Source organism: Heptranchias perlo, chromosome 18 (assembly GCF_035084215.1).
Source record: "Heptranchias perlo isolate sHepPer1 chromosome 18, sHepPer1.hap1, whole genome shotgun sequence".
Classification (NCBI taxonomy): Eukaryota; Metazoa; Chordata; class Chondrichthyes; order Hexanchiformes; family Hexanchidae; genus Heptranchias; species Heptranchias perlo.
Genome location: NC_090342.1, coordinates 59828600 through 59846141, shown reverse-complemented (window position 1 = coordinate 59846141; position 17542 = coordinate 59828600). Strand labels below are relative to the sequence as shown.

At 49.9% G+C, this 17542-nt stretch overlaps 1 protein-coding gene across 2 annotated transcripts in view; it reads left to right on the top strand.

Moving 5' to 3' along the window:
- LOC137334900 (aldo-keto reductase family 1 member D1-like) overlaps positions 1-16583 on the top strand; it is a 216747-nt gene extending 200164 nt beyond the window's left edge. For both annotated transcript variants that reach the window (XM_067999982.1, XM_067999984.1), the window contains 5 exons: positions 2489-2611; positions 6661-6770; positions 13056-13221; positions 15794-15876; positions 16361-16583. In XM_067999982.1, the coding sequence (XP_067856083.1) occupies positions 2489-2611; positions 6661-6770; positions 13056-13221; positions 15794-15876; positions 16361-16403 (525 nt within the window). In that variant the 3' untranslated portion in view covers positions 16404-16583. The remainder of the gene's footprint in view (positions 1-2488; positions 2612-6660; positions 6771-13055; positions 13222-15793; positions 15877-16360) is intronic.
- The last annotated feature ends 959 nt before the right edge of the window (positions 16584-17542 follow it).

Below are 17542 nucleotides of genomic sequence, written 5' to 3'. Positions count from 1 at the left end.
CACCAGGTATGTGATTGTGGCCCCGGGTATATGATTGTGGCCCGGGGTATATGATTGTGGCCCCAGGTATATGATTGTGGCCCCGGGTATATGATTGTGGCCCCAGGTATATGATTGTGGCCCCGGGTATATGATTGTGGCCCCAGGTATATGATTGTGGCCCCAGGTATATGATTGTGGCCCCGGGTATATGATTGTGGCCCCGGGTATATGATTATGGCCCCAGGTATATGATTGTGGCCCCAGGTATATGATTGTGGCCCCGGGTATATGATTGTGGCCCCGGGTATATGATTGTGGCCCCAGGTATATGATTGTGGCACCAGGTATATGATTGTGGCCCCGGGTATATGATTGTGGCCCCGGGTATATGATTGTGACCCCGGGTATATGATTGTGTCCCCGGGTATATGATTGTGTCCCCGGGTATATGATTGTGGCCCCAGGTATATGATTGTGGCCCCGGGTATATGATTGTGGCCCCGGGTATATGATTGTGGCCCCGGGTATATGATTGTGGCCCCAGGTATATGATTGTGGCACCAGGTATATGATTGTGGCCCCAGGTATATGATTGTGGCCCCGGGTATATGATTGTGTCCCCGGGTATATGATTGTGTCCCCGGGTATATGATTGTGTCCCCGGGTATATGATTGTGACCCCGGGTATATGATTGTGTCCCCGGGTTTATGATGGAGTCCCCAGGTATATTATTGTGGCCCCGGGTATATGATTGTGTCCCCGGGTATATGATGGAGTCCCCGGGTATATGATTGTGACCCCGGGTATATGATTGTGACCCCGGGTATATTATTGTGACCCCGGGTATATGATTGTGACCCCGGGTATATTATTGTGACCCCGGGTATATGATTGTGACCCCGGGTATATTATTGTGACCCCAGGTATATGATTGTGACCCCGGGTGTATTATTGTGACCCCGGGTATATGATTGTGACCCCGGATATATTATTGTGACTCCGGGTATGTGATTGTGACCCCGGGTATATGATTGTGACCCCGGGTATGTGATTGTGACCCCGGGTATATGATTGTGACCCCGGGTATATGATTGTGTCCCCGGGTATATGATTGTGGCCCCGGGTATATGATTGTGGCCCCGGGTATATGATTGTGACCCCGGGTATATTATTGTGACCCCGGGTATATGATTGTGGCCCCGGGTATATTATTGTGACCCCGGGTATATTATTGTGACCCCGGGTATATGATTGTGACCCCGGGTGTATTATTGTGACCCCGGGTATATGATTGTGACCCCGGGTATATGATTGTGTCCCCGGGTATATGATTGTGGCCCCGGGTATATGATTGTGACCCCGGGTATATGATTGTGACCCCGGGTATATGATTGTGTCCCCGGGTATATGATTGTGGCCCCGGGTATATGATTGTGGCCCCGGGTATATGATTGTGACCCCGGGTATATTATTGTGACCCCGGGTATATGATTGTGGCCCCGGGTATATGATTGTGACCCCGGGTATATTATTGTGACCCCGGGTATATGATTGTGACCCCGGGTGTATTATTGTGACCCCGGGTATATGATTGTGACCCCGGGTATATTATTGTGACTCCGGGTATGTGATTGTGACCCCGGGTATATTATTGTGACTCCGGGTATGTGATTGTGACCCCGGGTATATGATTGTGTCCCCGGGTATATGATTGTGGCCCCGGGTATATGATTGTGACCCCGGGTATATGATTGTGACCCCGGGTATATGATTGTGTCCCCGGGTATATGATTGTGACCCCGGGTATATGATTGTGTCCCCGGGTATATGATTGTGACCCCGGGTATATGATTGTGTCCCCGGGTATATGATTGTGACCCCGGGTATATGATTGTGTCCCCGGGTATATGATTGTGACCCCGGGTATATTATTGTGACTCCGGGTATATGATTGTGACCCCGGGTATATGATTGTGTCCCCGGGTATATGATTGTGGCCCCGGGTATATGATTGTGACCCCGGGTATATGATTGTGACCCCGGGTATATGATTGTGACCCCGGGTATATGATTGTGACCCCGGGTGTATTATTGTGACCCCGGGTATGTGATTGTGACCCCAGGTATATGATTGTGTCCCCGGGTATGTGATTGTGACCCCGGGTATATGATTGTGACCCCGGGTGTATTATTGTGACCCCGGGTATATGATTGTGACCCCGGGTATATGATTGTGACCCCGGGTATATGATTGTGGCCCCGGGTATATGATTGTGACCCCGGGTATATTATTGTGACCCCGGGTATATGATTATAATTCCATATTTGCACGTGTTTTTACCATGAGATGTGAAGATAGGCAATTTCCAGCATGTTGAATTTCATGATATACGGCCCTTCGCACAATGAATTATTTGATGAAAACATTTTCACAAGATTAGGACATAGGATGTTGCAAGTGATGGCAATGGTATAATGAAAGTGAAAAGGCTTTTTATTTGTTAGGCCCTGGAGGTGTGTAAAGATGCTGGTCTGGTGAAGTCAATCGGTGTGTCAAATTTCAATCGCAGGCAGCTGGAGCAAATCCTGAACAAACCAGGCCTGAAGTACAAGCCAGCAGTGAACCAGGTACTGTCCATTGACAACCGATTGTGACATGTTGCTGTCGTTCTAACTATTCCAGCAGATATACTGTGCAAACTGCACTCTGTCTCATCCCTATCTACATATGGAGATGAGGTAAAGTGAACTCCAGATCATCAGAACTGAGTGTCTCCTGCCTTAAATCCAGCAGGAGATGGCAAAACATCCCAGAAAATGGCCGAGACCTGGCGGAACCCAGTCACAACGAGTCTCTACTATTTCTGGGGGGAGGGTTTTCCACTGGTGTCCTATGAGAGTTACTGTGATGGACCAAAAGGAACATTGTGAATTTCAGGGCTATGGCGTCCTGCAGTGTGGTATGGAGCCCTACAGACCATAATTTCCAAGGTTTGAGTCAGGACAATACAATTCAGCTGGGGTTTGAATGGTTTTCATCATCAGCAAAGCTTCATGCTGCAAAGGGTGTTTTTAAACTCATTTTAGTTTAAAAGTAACACATCTGTGGCAAATTGGTCAAACAGCCTGAAATGTGATAGTCAGCCTAGGCAGTAGCCGCAGACTATTCAACAATTGAGGCATCACACCAAGTCCAAACCATTAGAATGGAAGGAGACCATTAGAGGAATTAAAAAAACACACTTACATTGCCAGAAGATAATCAGAATTCGGTGCCCTGTACACTAATCACCACTGTTAAGATATTCTGAAGCATTCTGTTAAAAAAAGGCTCTAGTGTTGATCATTCTAGTGCAGCTTGGCTCGTGCACTCATGCTTCTGCATTTCTAGGATTTGGGTCAAGGCCCAGATCAGGGATTGAGTGCATTATCTAGCCTGACTCTCCAATGCAGTCTCAAGGGATTGCTGCATTGTCAGAGGTGACACTGTTTGCAGGAGGATGAAAACAAGATCCTTTCTGCCTAATCAGTTGGACAGTAACCGTGGTATTGTGAAAATAGTGGGTTGATATTGAGGAAAGATAAAGCTTCACCTGTGATACTGGGCCTCAGCCACATCTTTTACACAAGACTGTCTGATGTAAAACTGGCATAAGTCCCAGCACAGAGCCATTGCACTGGGGATTTCATGGTAGTAAATGAGCTTTTTCCCAAGGAGGACTGCTGTGGTTTATAGGGCAGCGCTCTGCTATCTTCTCTATACACTGTGCTGTAATCTTATAGAGGGATATAAGAAAGTAAATGGTATGGAAAAGGTTAATCCAGAATAATATGTTAAATTAAAATGTGGGAGTAGGACAGTGGGACACAAGTTCCCACGAGTAAAAGATAACTTTAGGACTGATATCAACAACAACAACTTGCATTTATATAGCGCCTTTAATGTAGTAAAACATCCCAAGGCGCTTCACAGGAGCATTATCAGAAAAAAATTGACACCGAGCCACATGAGGAGATAATAAGACAGGAAAGAGGTAGGTTTTAAGAAGCATCTTAAAGGAGGAGAGAGAGGTAGAGATTCGGAGAGGTTTTGGGAGGGAATTCCAGAGCTTAGAGCCTAGGCACGGCCGCCAATGGCGGAGCGAAGGAAATCAGGGATGCACAGAGTTGGAGGAGCGCAGAGATCTCGGAGGGCTGGAGGAGGTTACAGAGATAGGGAGGGATTTGAAAACAAGGATGAGAATTTTAAAATCAAGGTGTTGCCGGACCAGGAGACAATGCAGCTCAGGGAGCAGAGGGGTGATGGGTGAACGGGACTAGGTGTGACTTAGCATTCGGGCAGCAGAGTTTTGGACGAGCTCAAGTTTATGGAGGGTGGAAGGTGGGAGGCCGGCCAGGAGAGCACTGGAATAGTCAAGTCTAGAGGCAACAAAGGCATGGGTGAGGGTTTCAGCAGCAGATGAGCTGAGGCAGGGGCGGAGACGCACAATGTTACGGAGGTGGAAGTGGGCGGTCTTGGTGATGGTGAAGAGATGGGGTTGGAAGCTCATCCCAGGGTCAAATAGGACGCCAAGGTTGCAAACAGTCTGGTTCAGCCTCAGGTTGTTCTTCACACAGAGAGTGATCTATTCATGGACTGGACTTCGATTTTAGTGGTCAGACTCCAACTAGAAACAGGCGGGGCTCTCAAATATTCAAATAGGGGTTAACTGAAGTTATCAGGAACCTGAGTGCCATTTTCAGATCAATTAGTGCTGCCATCCTTACTCCCTCAACACACCCACAAATCATGGGTGGTACGGATTGGGAGATAGTCATTTACAGCGCGATTTAATGGGATCCTTAGCTGTAGTGAGCATAAGCTGGCAGCAGGATTGGCTTTTAATTCAGTCTCTTGACAGTTCTGAGCCTTAAAGGCTTTCTGCCTAATTCATCTGCTTGCTGCTGTGTGCACTCATAAAATGTCCCTGCTGCTGAAACCTGCTGCTCCATTTAATGCCCTATGTTTCCAACCCTACCCCTTTAAGATGTTGCTGCAGGTCTATGATAAGCGCTTGCCCCACCTGATCTCCCACCCTCCCAAACACTGAGCTGCCAATAAGCAGCGTCAGAAAGACCGGCAGCTCGCCTGTTTGATTCAAATGCAGCCTGACCACCAGAATCAATGGAGCCTCCCGCTGATGTCGTCAGGCAGTGAATGCAGCAGCTGCCAGGACCAGCTGGTCTCATTCTGCCTTTACACACCTGGACTCGTTTCTCATTTATTCTGACAAGGTCAGACCACTTTGCCTATTTCAGGACCTGCCCCACCCTCCCCTACCCGCAGTGAGGGCTTCTCAGGAGCAGGTGTGGCATTCCCTATGGGCATATACTTGTCTGCTATTATCAAGGAGGATGAGGAGGAGCAGCACAGAATGGAGCAAAGAAGACTCGGGCAGCATTTACTGCAAGGGGTAATCAAAGCACACCTGTGGTCTCCTGTGTAATACACTCCACCTTAGACATCACAGCCTCACCTCTTTCCCCCCACTTCCCTCTTTGACCCTACACGACCGTGTCAATAATCATTATCTGAGTGAAGATGTCGGCACCCTTTCCTGTATGACTGTAATCTCAATCAATAACAGAGAGCCAGGCCAGTGCAGTTCTATTTTATTGCAGTAAATTCCAAAGTGAACACAATCAAACCTCCTTTTTCTGAACACCACATCCCTTCCTTTCATCTATTTGCATGGAACATAGAACAAAGGAACATAGGAACAGGAGGAGGCCATTCAGCCCCTCGAGCCTGTTCACCATTCAATGAGATCATAGCTGATCTGTATCCATTTAACCACCTTGGCTCCATATCCCTTAATACCCTTGGCTAGAAAAATCTCTTGATCTCCGATTTAAAATTATTAATTGAGCTAACATCTACTGCTCTCTGCGGGAGAGAGTTCCACATTTCTACCACCCTTTGCATGAAGTGTTTCCGAACTTCTCTCCTGAATGGCCTGGCTCTGATTTTAAGGTTCTGTCCCCTTGTCCTAGACTCCCCCACCAGTGGGAAAAGTTACTCTCATGGTGAGGCGACATAAGGAAACATTTTTTTACTCAGCGAGATGTGATGATCTGGAATGCGCTGCCTGAAAGGGCGGTGGAAGCAGATTCAATAATAACTTTGGAAAGAAAAATGTAAAAGGGAATGGGAAAAGGGCAGAGGAATGGGGCTAAGGGAATACTCTTTCAGAGAGAGCAATGGACCTAATGGGGAAAGGGCATCTGAAAGGGACTTAGAGAACTGGCACAGAGATGATGCACCAAATGGCCTCCTTCTGTGCTGTGAAATCCTATGATTCTAACCTCAAAGCTGCCCAGCAGCCTTTAACATTCAACTGAACCACTGGAACGCACAGATGGGACCTTCATTTAACATCTGATCTGAAGGACAGCACCACTGACAGTGCAGCACTCCCTCAGTACTGTGCTGGAGTGTCAGCCTAGATCATGTGCTCAAGTCCTGGAGTGGGACTTAAGCCCACAACCTGGTGACCCTGGGGTGAGAGTGCGACCACTGAGCCAGACTGAGTGCCTTTCATACTGAGTGTAATTTACACGGAATGATATAAGGCCAATATCTGTGTCCACTGGTCAAAATTACAAGAGGCTTTTTCTTTTTGTCTTTTTCTGCTCAGGTCGAATGTCACCCGTACTTTATTCAGCTCAAGTTAAAGGAATTTTGTGACTCCCATGGCATTGTCATTGTGGGCTACAGCCCCCTGGGAACCTGCCGTGACTCCACCTGGTAAGCAGTCTCGTGGCTTTCTTCTCCCCTCCTCTCTGAGATGCTGACTCCTTGCTGGAGTACAGTTCCACAGGCCTCTCACCCGACTGACCATGCTTCATGTGTGAGCCTAGACAGTGAGTGCGACCGGCTGATCAAGGTCAGTCATAGTGCCTCAGTTGCTGCGCTGGTTGAGACCGGATAACTTAACGTGGTTCGATATCAGAAGCCGGTTTGTCAGGTTGTAAATTCACCCCCTTCACTCTGCAAGATCGAATCTGTGACCAACAGCAATTGTTGAACAACTGGGTAAACACAAGACTCCCCCAGCTGCACTGTCGGAGGGTCAGTACTGAGGGAGCGCTGCACTGTCGGAGGGTCAGTACTGAGGGAGCGCTGCACTGTCGGAGGGTCAGTACTGAGGGAGCACTGCACTGTCGGAGGGTCGGTACTGAGGGAGCGCTGCACTGTCGGAGGGTCGGTACTGAGGGAGCACTGCACTGTCGGAGGGTCGGTACTGAGGGAGCGCTGCACTGTCGGAGGGTCGGTACTGAGGGAGCGCTGCACTGTCGGAGGGTCGGTACTGAGGGAGCGCTGCACTGTCGGAGGGTCGGTACTGAGGGAGCGCTGCACTGTCGGAGGGTCGGTACTGAGGGAGCGCTGCACTGTCGGAGGGTCGGTACTGAGGGAGCGCTGCACTGTCGGAGGGTCGGTACTGAGGGAGCGCTGCACTGTCGGAGGGTCTGTACTGAGGGAGCGCTGCACTGTCAGAGGGTCAGTACTGAGGGAGCGCTGCACTGTCGGAGGGTCAGTACTGAGGGAGCGCCGCACTGTCGGAGGGTCAGTACTGAGGGAGGGCCGCACTGTCGGAGGGTCAGTACTGAGGGAGCGCTGCACTGTCGGAGGGTCGGTACTGAGAGAGCGCCGCACTGTCGGAGGGTCGGTACTGAGGGAGCGCCGCACTGTCGGAGGGTCGGTACTGAGGGAGCGCCGCACTGTCGGAGGGTCGGTACTGAGGGAGCGCCGCACTGTCGGAGGGTCAGTACTGAGGGAGCGCCGCACTGTCGGAGGGTCAGTACTGAGGGAGTGCTGCACTGTCGGAGGTGCTGTCTTTCGATTGAAAAGTTGAACCTCGACCCCGTCTGCCCTCTCAGGTAGACATTAAAGATCCCACGGCCCTATTTAAGGGAGAGCAAAGGAGTTCACCCGATGCCCTGGCCAACATTTATCCCTCAACTAATATCTGACACAGGTGATCTGGTCATTTATCTCATTGCTGTTTGTGGGATCTTGCTGTGTGCAATTGGCTGCTGCATTTCCTACATTCCAACAGTGACTACACTTCAAAAATACTTAGTTGGCCATAAAGTTCACAGGGATGTCCTGAGACTGTAAAAGGCGCTATATAAATGCAAGTTCTTTCTTTTTTTCATGTCCACAGCCTCATTTGCTTTCCAGCTCTGTATCAGAAGGGAGGGCCACCTCAGAACACAGGGTCACCTCAAAACACAGGGTCACCTCAAAACACAGGGCCACCTCAAAACACAGGGCCACCTCAAAACACAGGGTCACCTCAAAACACAGGGCCACCTCAAAACACAGGGCCACCTCAAAACACAGGGTCACCTCAAAACACAGGGTCAACTCAAAACACAGGGCCACCTCAAAACACAGGGCCACCTCAAAACACAGGGCCACCTCAAAACACAGGGCCACCTCAAAACACAGGGCCACCTCAAAACACAGGGCCACCTCAGAACACAGGGTCACCTCAAAACACAGGGTCACCTCAAAACACAGGGCCACCTCAAAACACAGGACTACCTCAAAACACAGGGTCAACTCAAAACACAGGGTCAACTCAAAACACAGGGCCACCTCAAAACACAGGGTCACCTCAAAACACAGGACCACCTCAAAACACAGGGCCACCTCAAAACACAGGGTCACCTCAAAACACAGGGCCACCTCAAAACATAGGACCACCTCAAAACACAGGGTCACCTTAAAACACAGGGTCAACTCAAAACACAGGGCCACCTCAAAACACAGGGTCACCTCAAAACACAGGGCCACCTCAAAACACAGGGCCACCTCAAAACACAGGGCCACCTCAAAACACAGGGCCACCTCAAAACACAGGGCCACCTCAAAACACAGGGCCACCTCAAAACACAGGGCCACCTCAAAACACAGGGCCACCTCAAAACACAGGGTCACCTCAAAACACAGGGCCACCTCAAAACACAGGGCCACCTCAAAACACAGGATCACCTCAAAACACAGGGCCACCTCAAAACACAGGGCCACCTCAAAACACAGGGCCACCTCAAAACACAGGGCCACCTCAAAACACAGGGCCACCTCAAAACACAGGACCACCTCAAAACACAGGGCCACCTCAAAACACAGGGCCACCTCAAAACACAGGGCCACCTCAAAACACAGGGCCACCTCAAAACACAGGGCCACCTCAAAACACAGGGCCACCTCAAAACACAGGACCACCTCAAAACACAGGGCCACCTCAAAACACAGGGCCACCCCAAAACACAGGGCCACCTCAAAACACAGGGCCACCTCAAAGCACAGGGCCACCTCAAAACACAGGGCCACCTCAAAACACAGGGCCACCTCAAAACACAGGGCCACCTCAAAACACAGGGCCACCTCAAAACACAGGACCACCTCAAACCACAGGACCACCTCAAAACACAGGACCACCTCAAAACACAGGACCACCTCAAAACACAGGACCACCTCAAAACACAGGACCACCTCAAAACACAGGGCCACCTCAAAACACAGGACCACCTCAAAACACAGGACCACCTCAAAACACAGGACCACCTCAAAACACAGGGCCACCTCAAAACACAGGACCACCTCAAAGCACAGGGCCACCTCAAAACACAGGACCACCTCAAAACACAGGGCCACCTCAAAACACAGGACCACCTCAAAACACAGGGCCACCTCAAAACACAGGGCCACCTCAAAACACAGGACCACCTCAAACCACAGGACCACCTCAAAACACAGGACCACCTCAAAACACAGGGCCACCTCAAAACACAGGACCACCTCAAAACACAGGGTCACCTCAAAACACAGGGCCACCTCAAAACACAGGGCCACCTCAAAACACAGGGCCACCTCAAAACACAGGGCCACCTCAAAACACAGGGCCACCTCAAAACACAGGGCCACCTCAGAACACAGGGTCACCTCAAAACACAGGGTCACCTCAAAACACAGGGCCACCTCAAAACACAGGACCACCTCAAAACACAGGGTCACCTCAAAACACAGGGTCAACTCAAAACACAGGGCCACCTCAAAACACAGGGTCACCTCAAAACACAGGGCCACCTCAAAACACAGGGCCACCTCAAAACACAGGGCCACCTCAAAACACAGGGCCACCTCAAAACACAGGGCCACCTCAAAACACAGGGCCACCTCAAAACACAGGGTCACCTCAAAACACAGGGCCACCTCAAAACACAGGGCCACCTCAAAACACAGGGCCACCTCAAAACACAGGGCCACCTCAAAACACAGGGCCACCTCAAAGCACAGGGCCACCTCAAAACACAGGGCCACCTCAAAACACAGGGCCATCTCAAAACACAGGGCCACCTCAAAACACAGGGCCACCTCAAACCACAGGGCCACCTCAAACCACAGGACCACCTCAAAACACAGGACCACCTCAAAACACAGGACCACCTCAAAACACAGGGCCACCTCAAAACACAGGGCCACCTCAAAACACAGGACCACCTCAAAACACAGGACCACCTCAAAACACAGGACCACCTCAAAACACAGGACCACCTCAAAACACAGGGCCACCTCAAAACACAGGACAACCTCAAAACACAGGACCACCTCAAAACACAGGGCCACCTCAAAACACAGGACCACCTCAAAGCACAGGGCCACCTCAAAACACAGGACCACCTCAAAACACAGGGCCACCTCAAAACACAGGACCACCTCAAAACACAGGGCCACCTCAAAACACAGGGCCACCTCAAAACACAGGACCACCTCAAACCACAGGACCACCTCAAAACACAGGACCACCTCAAAACACAGGACCACCTCAAAACACAGGACCACCTCAAACCACAGGACCACCTCAAAACACAGGACCACCTCAAAACACAGGGCCACCTCAAAACACAGGGCCACCTCAAAACACAGGACCACCTCAAACCACAGGGCCACCTCAAAACACAGGGCCACCTCAAAACACAGGACCACCTCAAAACACAGGGCCACCTCAAAACACAGGGTCAACTCAAAACACAGGGCCACATCAAAACACAGGACCACCTCAAAACACAGGACCACCTCAAAACACAGGGCCACCTCAAAACACAGGACCACCTCAAAACACAGGGCCACCTCAAAACACAGGGCCACCTCAAAACACAGGACCACCTCAAAACACAGGGCCACCTCAAAACACAGGGCCACCTCAAAACACAGGGCCACCTCAAAACACAGGGCCACCTCAAAACACAGGACCACCTCAAAACACAGGGCCACCTCAAAACACAGGACCACCTCAAAACACAGGACCACCTCAAAACACAGGGCCACCTCAAAACACAGGACCACCTCAAAACACAGGGCCACCTCAAAACACAGGACCACCTCAAAACACAGGACCACCTCAAAACACAGGGCCACCTCAAAACACAGGGCCACCTCAAAACACAGGGCCACCACAAAACACAGGACCACCTCAAAACACAGGACCACCTCAAAACACAGGACCACCTCAAAACACAGGACCACCTCAAAACACAGGGCCACCTCAAAACACAGGGCCACCTCAAAACACAGGGCCACCTCAAAACACAGGACCACCTCAAAACACAGGGCCACCTCAAAACACAGGATCACCTCAAAACACAGAACCATCTCAAAACACAGGATCACCTCAAAACACAGGGCCACCTCAAAACACAGGGCCACCTCAAAACACAGGGCCATCTCAAAACACAGGATCACCTCAAAACACAGGACCATCTCAAAACACAGGATCACCTCAAAACACAGGGCCACCTCAAAACACAGGACCATCTCAAAACACAGGACCATCTCAAAACACAGGATCACCTCAAAACACAGGATCATCTCAAAACACAGGACCACCTCAAAACACAGGACCATCTCAAAACACAGGATCACGTCAAAACACAGGATCACCTCAAAACACAGGACCACCTCAAAACACGGCCACCTCAAACACAGGACCACCTCAAAGCACAGGACCACCTCAAAACACAGGGCCACCTCAAAACACAGGGCCACCTCAAAACACAGGGCCACCTCAAAACACAGGATCACCTCAAAAGACAGGATCACCTCAAAACACAGGACCACCTCAAAACACAGGGCCACCTCAAAACACAGGACCACCTCAAAACACAGGACCACCTCAAAACGCAGGACTACCTCAAAACGCAGGACCACCTCAAAACGCAGGATCACCTCAAAACACAGGACCACCTCAAAACACAGGACCACCTCAAAACGCAGGACCACCTCAAAACGCAGGATCACCTCAAAACGCAGGATCACCTCAAAACGCAGGGCCACCTCAAAACGCAGGGCCACCTCAAAACGCAGGGCCACTTCAAAACGCAGGGCCACCTCAAAACGCAGGACCACCTCAAAACACAGGAGCACCTCAAAACATAGGAGCACCTCAAAACATAGGAGCACCTCAAAACATAGGAGCACCTCAAAACACAGGACCACAACATAAATGGGTGTCTCTTCTTGTAAGCTGCTGAGCCGTACAGACCCAGAAAATCCTAAGTTCAATTCCCACTCTGTGCTCAGTTCACGAATCACAGTTATGCTAACAGGTGGGATGCTGCAATCAGCCTCAGTAACCATACCCCAGGGTCGGAAAATGGACCTGAGTTCCTACCGCTGATCTTTGCTCAAAGTTCCCTTCTGGAGAGTGTGAGTGAGAGCGTGAGTGAGAGCGTGAGTGAGAGCGTGAGTGAGAGCGTGAGTGTGCGTGAGTGAGAGCGTGAGTGTGCGTGTGATTGTGCGTGTGCGTGTGAGTGTGAGCGTGCGTGTGAGTGGACATTGGGTGAGGACAGGGTCAGCTTGGTTGTGATGCCCTCCACGGATCAATAACACTCACTAACAAGGCTCATAGATGCAGAATGGCTGGTGCCTAAGGAATTGTACTAAACAGAAGTGGTCCATTTGGGAGAGACAATTGGAGGAGGACTTTTTTAAAACTAACAAAGTGCTTGTCTCTATCTGCAGGGTGAACACCAAGATTCCCGCTTTGCTGGACGACCCTGTCCTAAACGCTGTGGCAGCAAAGTACAAGAAGACGAGTGCCCAGGTGGCCCTGCGTTACCAAGTTCAGCGTAACATTGTAGTCATTCCAAAAAGTTTTACCCCAGAGCGCATCAAACAGAACTTTGAGGTAAAACCTTCTTTAAAAGTATTTTACACTGAGGTAAATCTTTGCTTCAAAGTGTTACATCACATAGAATGTACAGAACAGAAACAGGTCATTCAGCCCAACGGGTCCATGTCGGTGTTCATGCTCCACACGAGCCTCCTCCCACATCTCTTCATCTCACCCTATCAACATATCCTTCCATTCCTTTCTCCCTCATGTACTGAACTAGCTTCCCCTTAAATGTACCGATACGAGTCGCCTCAACTACTCCTGTGATAGTGAGTTCCACATTCTCACCACTCTCTGGGTAAAGAAGTTTCTCCTGAACTCCCTATTGGATTTATTACTGACTATCTTATATTTATGACCTCTAGTTCTGGTCTCCCTCACAAGTAGAAACATCTTCTCTACATCTACCCTATCAAACCCTTTCATAATCTTAAAGACCTCCATCAGGTCTTTATTAGAGGGAACATGGTGGGCATCACTGGCAAGGCCGGCATTTATTGTCTGTCCCTGATTACTATTGAGAAGGTGGTGATGAGCCACCTTCTTAAACTGCTGCAGTCCATGTGGCTTTTTGTAGTGAGATTTTACAACTGAGTGTCTTGCTAGGCCATTTCAGAGAGCAGTTAAGAATCAACCACATTGCTGTGGGTCTGGAGTCACATATAGGCCAGACCGGGTAAGGACGGCAGGTTTCCTTCCCTAAAGGGCATTAGTGAACCAGATGGGTTTTTACGACAATCCGGTAGTTTTATGGTCCCCATTACTGATAATAGTTTTTTATTCCAGATTTTATTTAATTAACTGAATTTAAATTCCCCAGCTGCTGTGGTGGGATTTGAACTCATGGCCCTGATATTAGCAGGAAGGCGGGATGGCAGCAGCGTCCCCAAGTCTCACCCGTTGCCCCCTCTCAACCAGTACATGCAATGCTGCCCCCTCTCCAGGTGGCCGAGTCTGCCCCTGCACAGGTACAAGTGGAGCAGTCTTTGGAGGGGCCCTCACAGGCACCAAAACCCAGAGGGCGTCGGCCCAAAGCATCTCATCGGTCAGGGCATGAACAAGAGCAACCTGCCACTACCTCTGCTGAACCAACAGGGGATGCACCATGTAGGAGTAGTCGTAAGTGTAAGGCGAAGGTTTTGTGAGCACAGAGGGGATGCACAAGGGTGTTTGACGGTTTGTCATGTTTTTTATTTATATTTGATTTTTGTTAATGGCACATTAAATATTATTATTGTCACCACTACTGCCACGTCATGGCCATTCTTGACTGGCTTGTGTAATAAGTCCCTTTCATGAGGTTCACCATGAACACCCACACTTGATGCCACCCATTGGGTCACCCTACAGTGGGTGTATGTGTAGTTGCACGACTATTTTGTGTAGGTGCCTGTGGTGCAGCACTGTGTTGTGGAGCTCCACGTGGCGGAGGTGGACGCCATGCCTGGCGAGGATGGTGATGTTGCTCATCCTCGGATGAAGTGATGAATGCAGCCATGGTGCCCCCCATCCTGACGGTGTGAGTTTGAGGGGGTCCGCAAAGTAGGTAAATGTGTTTGCACAGCACAGTTTAGGGTATAAATCAATAATTTTGAGTGGAAAGACAAAGGTGTTGCAGCCAAAGCTTTGTCTGAAGTGACAGAGTTCCCTGCTGCAATAAATGAGGTTTTCCCACCTGTCAAATAATCCTTTGCATCTCCCACTGGCTGCTGGCTGAAACACGTCTGCTCCAACAGGGAGTGTTTCCCACAGCACGGGAAACACGCTGAGGATCCTTCAAAATTGCACCCCTGCCAAAATCTCCACTCAATGAGGTCTCTCAAGTACCTCAACTATCTGACTAACTATGTAAAGCAGCATCCCGCCGGCTTTAATTGGCGGTGGGAGTCCCGCATTCGGGAGCTGCACGTGCCCAAACCTTTCATTGGGGAACCCGGAAGTGAGCGGGTTGGAGCTGGGCTCTGAACCCGCTCTGGGATTCCGCCATTTTAGGAGCCCCCCTGCCGCCAATGCACCCGCTCAGCCATCCGAAAATCGGACCCCATGTCTCCGGATTACTAGTCCTGTAACATAACCTGTAACATAACCACTATGCAACCGAATTAGGTCACCCCTCAACCTTCTCTTTTCGAGAGAAAAGAGCCACAGCCTGTTCAATCTTCCTGATGGGTATCAACTCTCAGTTCTGGTATCATCCTTGTTTCAACAAAGAGAGAAATTAAAGCAGGAAAATCATCATTGAGGTCTGAGAAAGAAAGAGTTGGACTCAGGGACTGCGTGACGATACTTGGTCCCCGATATCTACAGGGAGGTGGGGGCTGCAAAAGGCCGAAGAACCCGGCAAGGCCGGGGACGCGGAGGTCGAGGGACATCCAGGGGGGAAGAGAGGACATCAGGTCAGGGGGGGAGAGAGGTCATCAGGAGTGAGATGCCCAGTGGGGCCAAGCTGGAAACTATACTGGGGCCAAATGTCAAGGTGATGAATAATTTGAGAGGCAGCAGCAGACTCATAACTTTTATCCAATATGGAGGTGAATTCCTCCCTTGTTTCCTCACAGTCTCTAATTTTTCTCTAATTTCTTAGATTTTTGACTTTTCTTTGACGGATGAAGAAATGAAAATGATCAGTGCTCTCAACAGAAACGAGCGATATGTGGAACTTTTAATGTAAGCTTCTCATCTGTTAAACTAGGAATCACTGTCATGAACCTTACCTTTTACAGCTAATGCAGCCTCCAATTGTTTTAAATAACTAATTATTACTGTTCCTCCCACCGAACCCTGATGGTTCAGTGGATAGATGCACCATTTGGTGTGGCACTGGTCCATACTGATCAGGATAATCTTATCCAATCCCAGTCCTAGACTTGCCCGACAACAATACTTTCCACCAGCAATCACTGAATAACCATCAGGAGAAGGTGGATTTCCCTCTCCCTACTCCATTGGAACTGAGGTCAACTGGACCATCTTTATTACCATTCAACTGAAATCAACTAACTCAGTGCAAACTAGAAAGTAAAACCAGGACCTTATGGTCTGTCTGGCTCAGTCACACACAATCTGCCAACTGTACCACTGGCAGAGCCTGGCCTGGACATGCATTTTGTTGTCTCACCCTAACCCATCCCTCTCGGTTCTGTTGCTGTAGGTGGAGTGATCACCCAGAGTATCCTTTCAACGATGAATACTGAACTGCGGAGTCTGTTGCGAGAGGAGCAAAGGTGGACAAGTGATGCAGGATTTCTGAATAAATAACTGGATTCACGATACAATGGGGGAGGATGGAATTGAATTGAGGCTGGCAGTACATACCAGCAAACACTTTCTTCTGGGCCAAATGATTGGAAATAAAAAGAAAGTCTTTCACTTTTGTAGTGCCTGATCACAAGAGTGTTTTGATGTACAATTGACTAAGTGCAGCGATTGCCCTGATGTTATTAGTGATGTTTCTGGGTGACAAATGTCAGTTTGTAAAAGCCCTTTCTGATTGGTTAAGTTATTTTTCTGTATTTATTGTTGCTTGTTGGTTTTTGAGGGAAAGTAAATTTCTGCTGCCTGTGAGGGGAGAGATTCCTGGGTTTAGTTTCGTGCCTGAGCAGTGACCACTTCCGGGTCACAACCCATCAGGAAGTTGGGCACTACATCACTGTGCCTGTTGGGCACTGTATCACCGCGCCTGTTGGGCACCGTATCACCGCGCCTGTTGGGCACCGTATCACCGCGCCTGTTGGGCACCGTATCACCGCGCCTGTTGGGCACCGTATCACCGCGCCTGTTGGGCACCGTATCACCCTGCCTGTTGGGCACCGTATCACCGCGCCTGTTGGGCACCGTATCACTCTGCCTGTTGGGCACCGTATCACTCTGCCTGTTGGGCACCGTATCACTCTGCCTGTTGGGCACCGTATCACTCTGCCTGTTGGGCACCGTATCACCGCGCCTGTTGGGCACCGTATCACCCTGCCTGTTGGGCACCGTATCACCCTGCCTGTTGGGCACCGTATCACTCTGCCTGTTGGGCACCGTATCACTGTGTGCTCCCAGGTAGCGCTGCCCATGTTTTTTCTGTCAAAGATGTTAGGACATGAACATCATTGCACCTGAGAGAGGAGGGAGTTACAATTAAAATAGGGGCTGGGGTTTGCCATGCATGTTCCACAGCTCACGATGTACTTCCCATTAAAGGAAATGGGCCACAAATTGCAGGTTGGCACCTGCAACAGTACAAGAGCCTGGCCTGTATGTTAATGAGGCACTGGCGCCATCACACTGACCGTGACCTTTTACTTGTACCTACACACAGGTCGCAGGTCAGATAATGCTCCGCCCC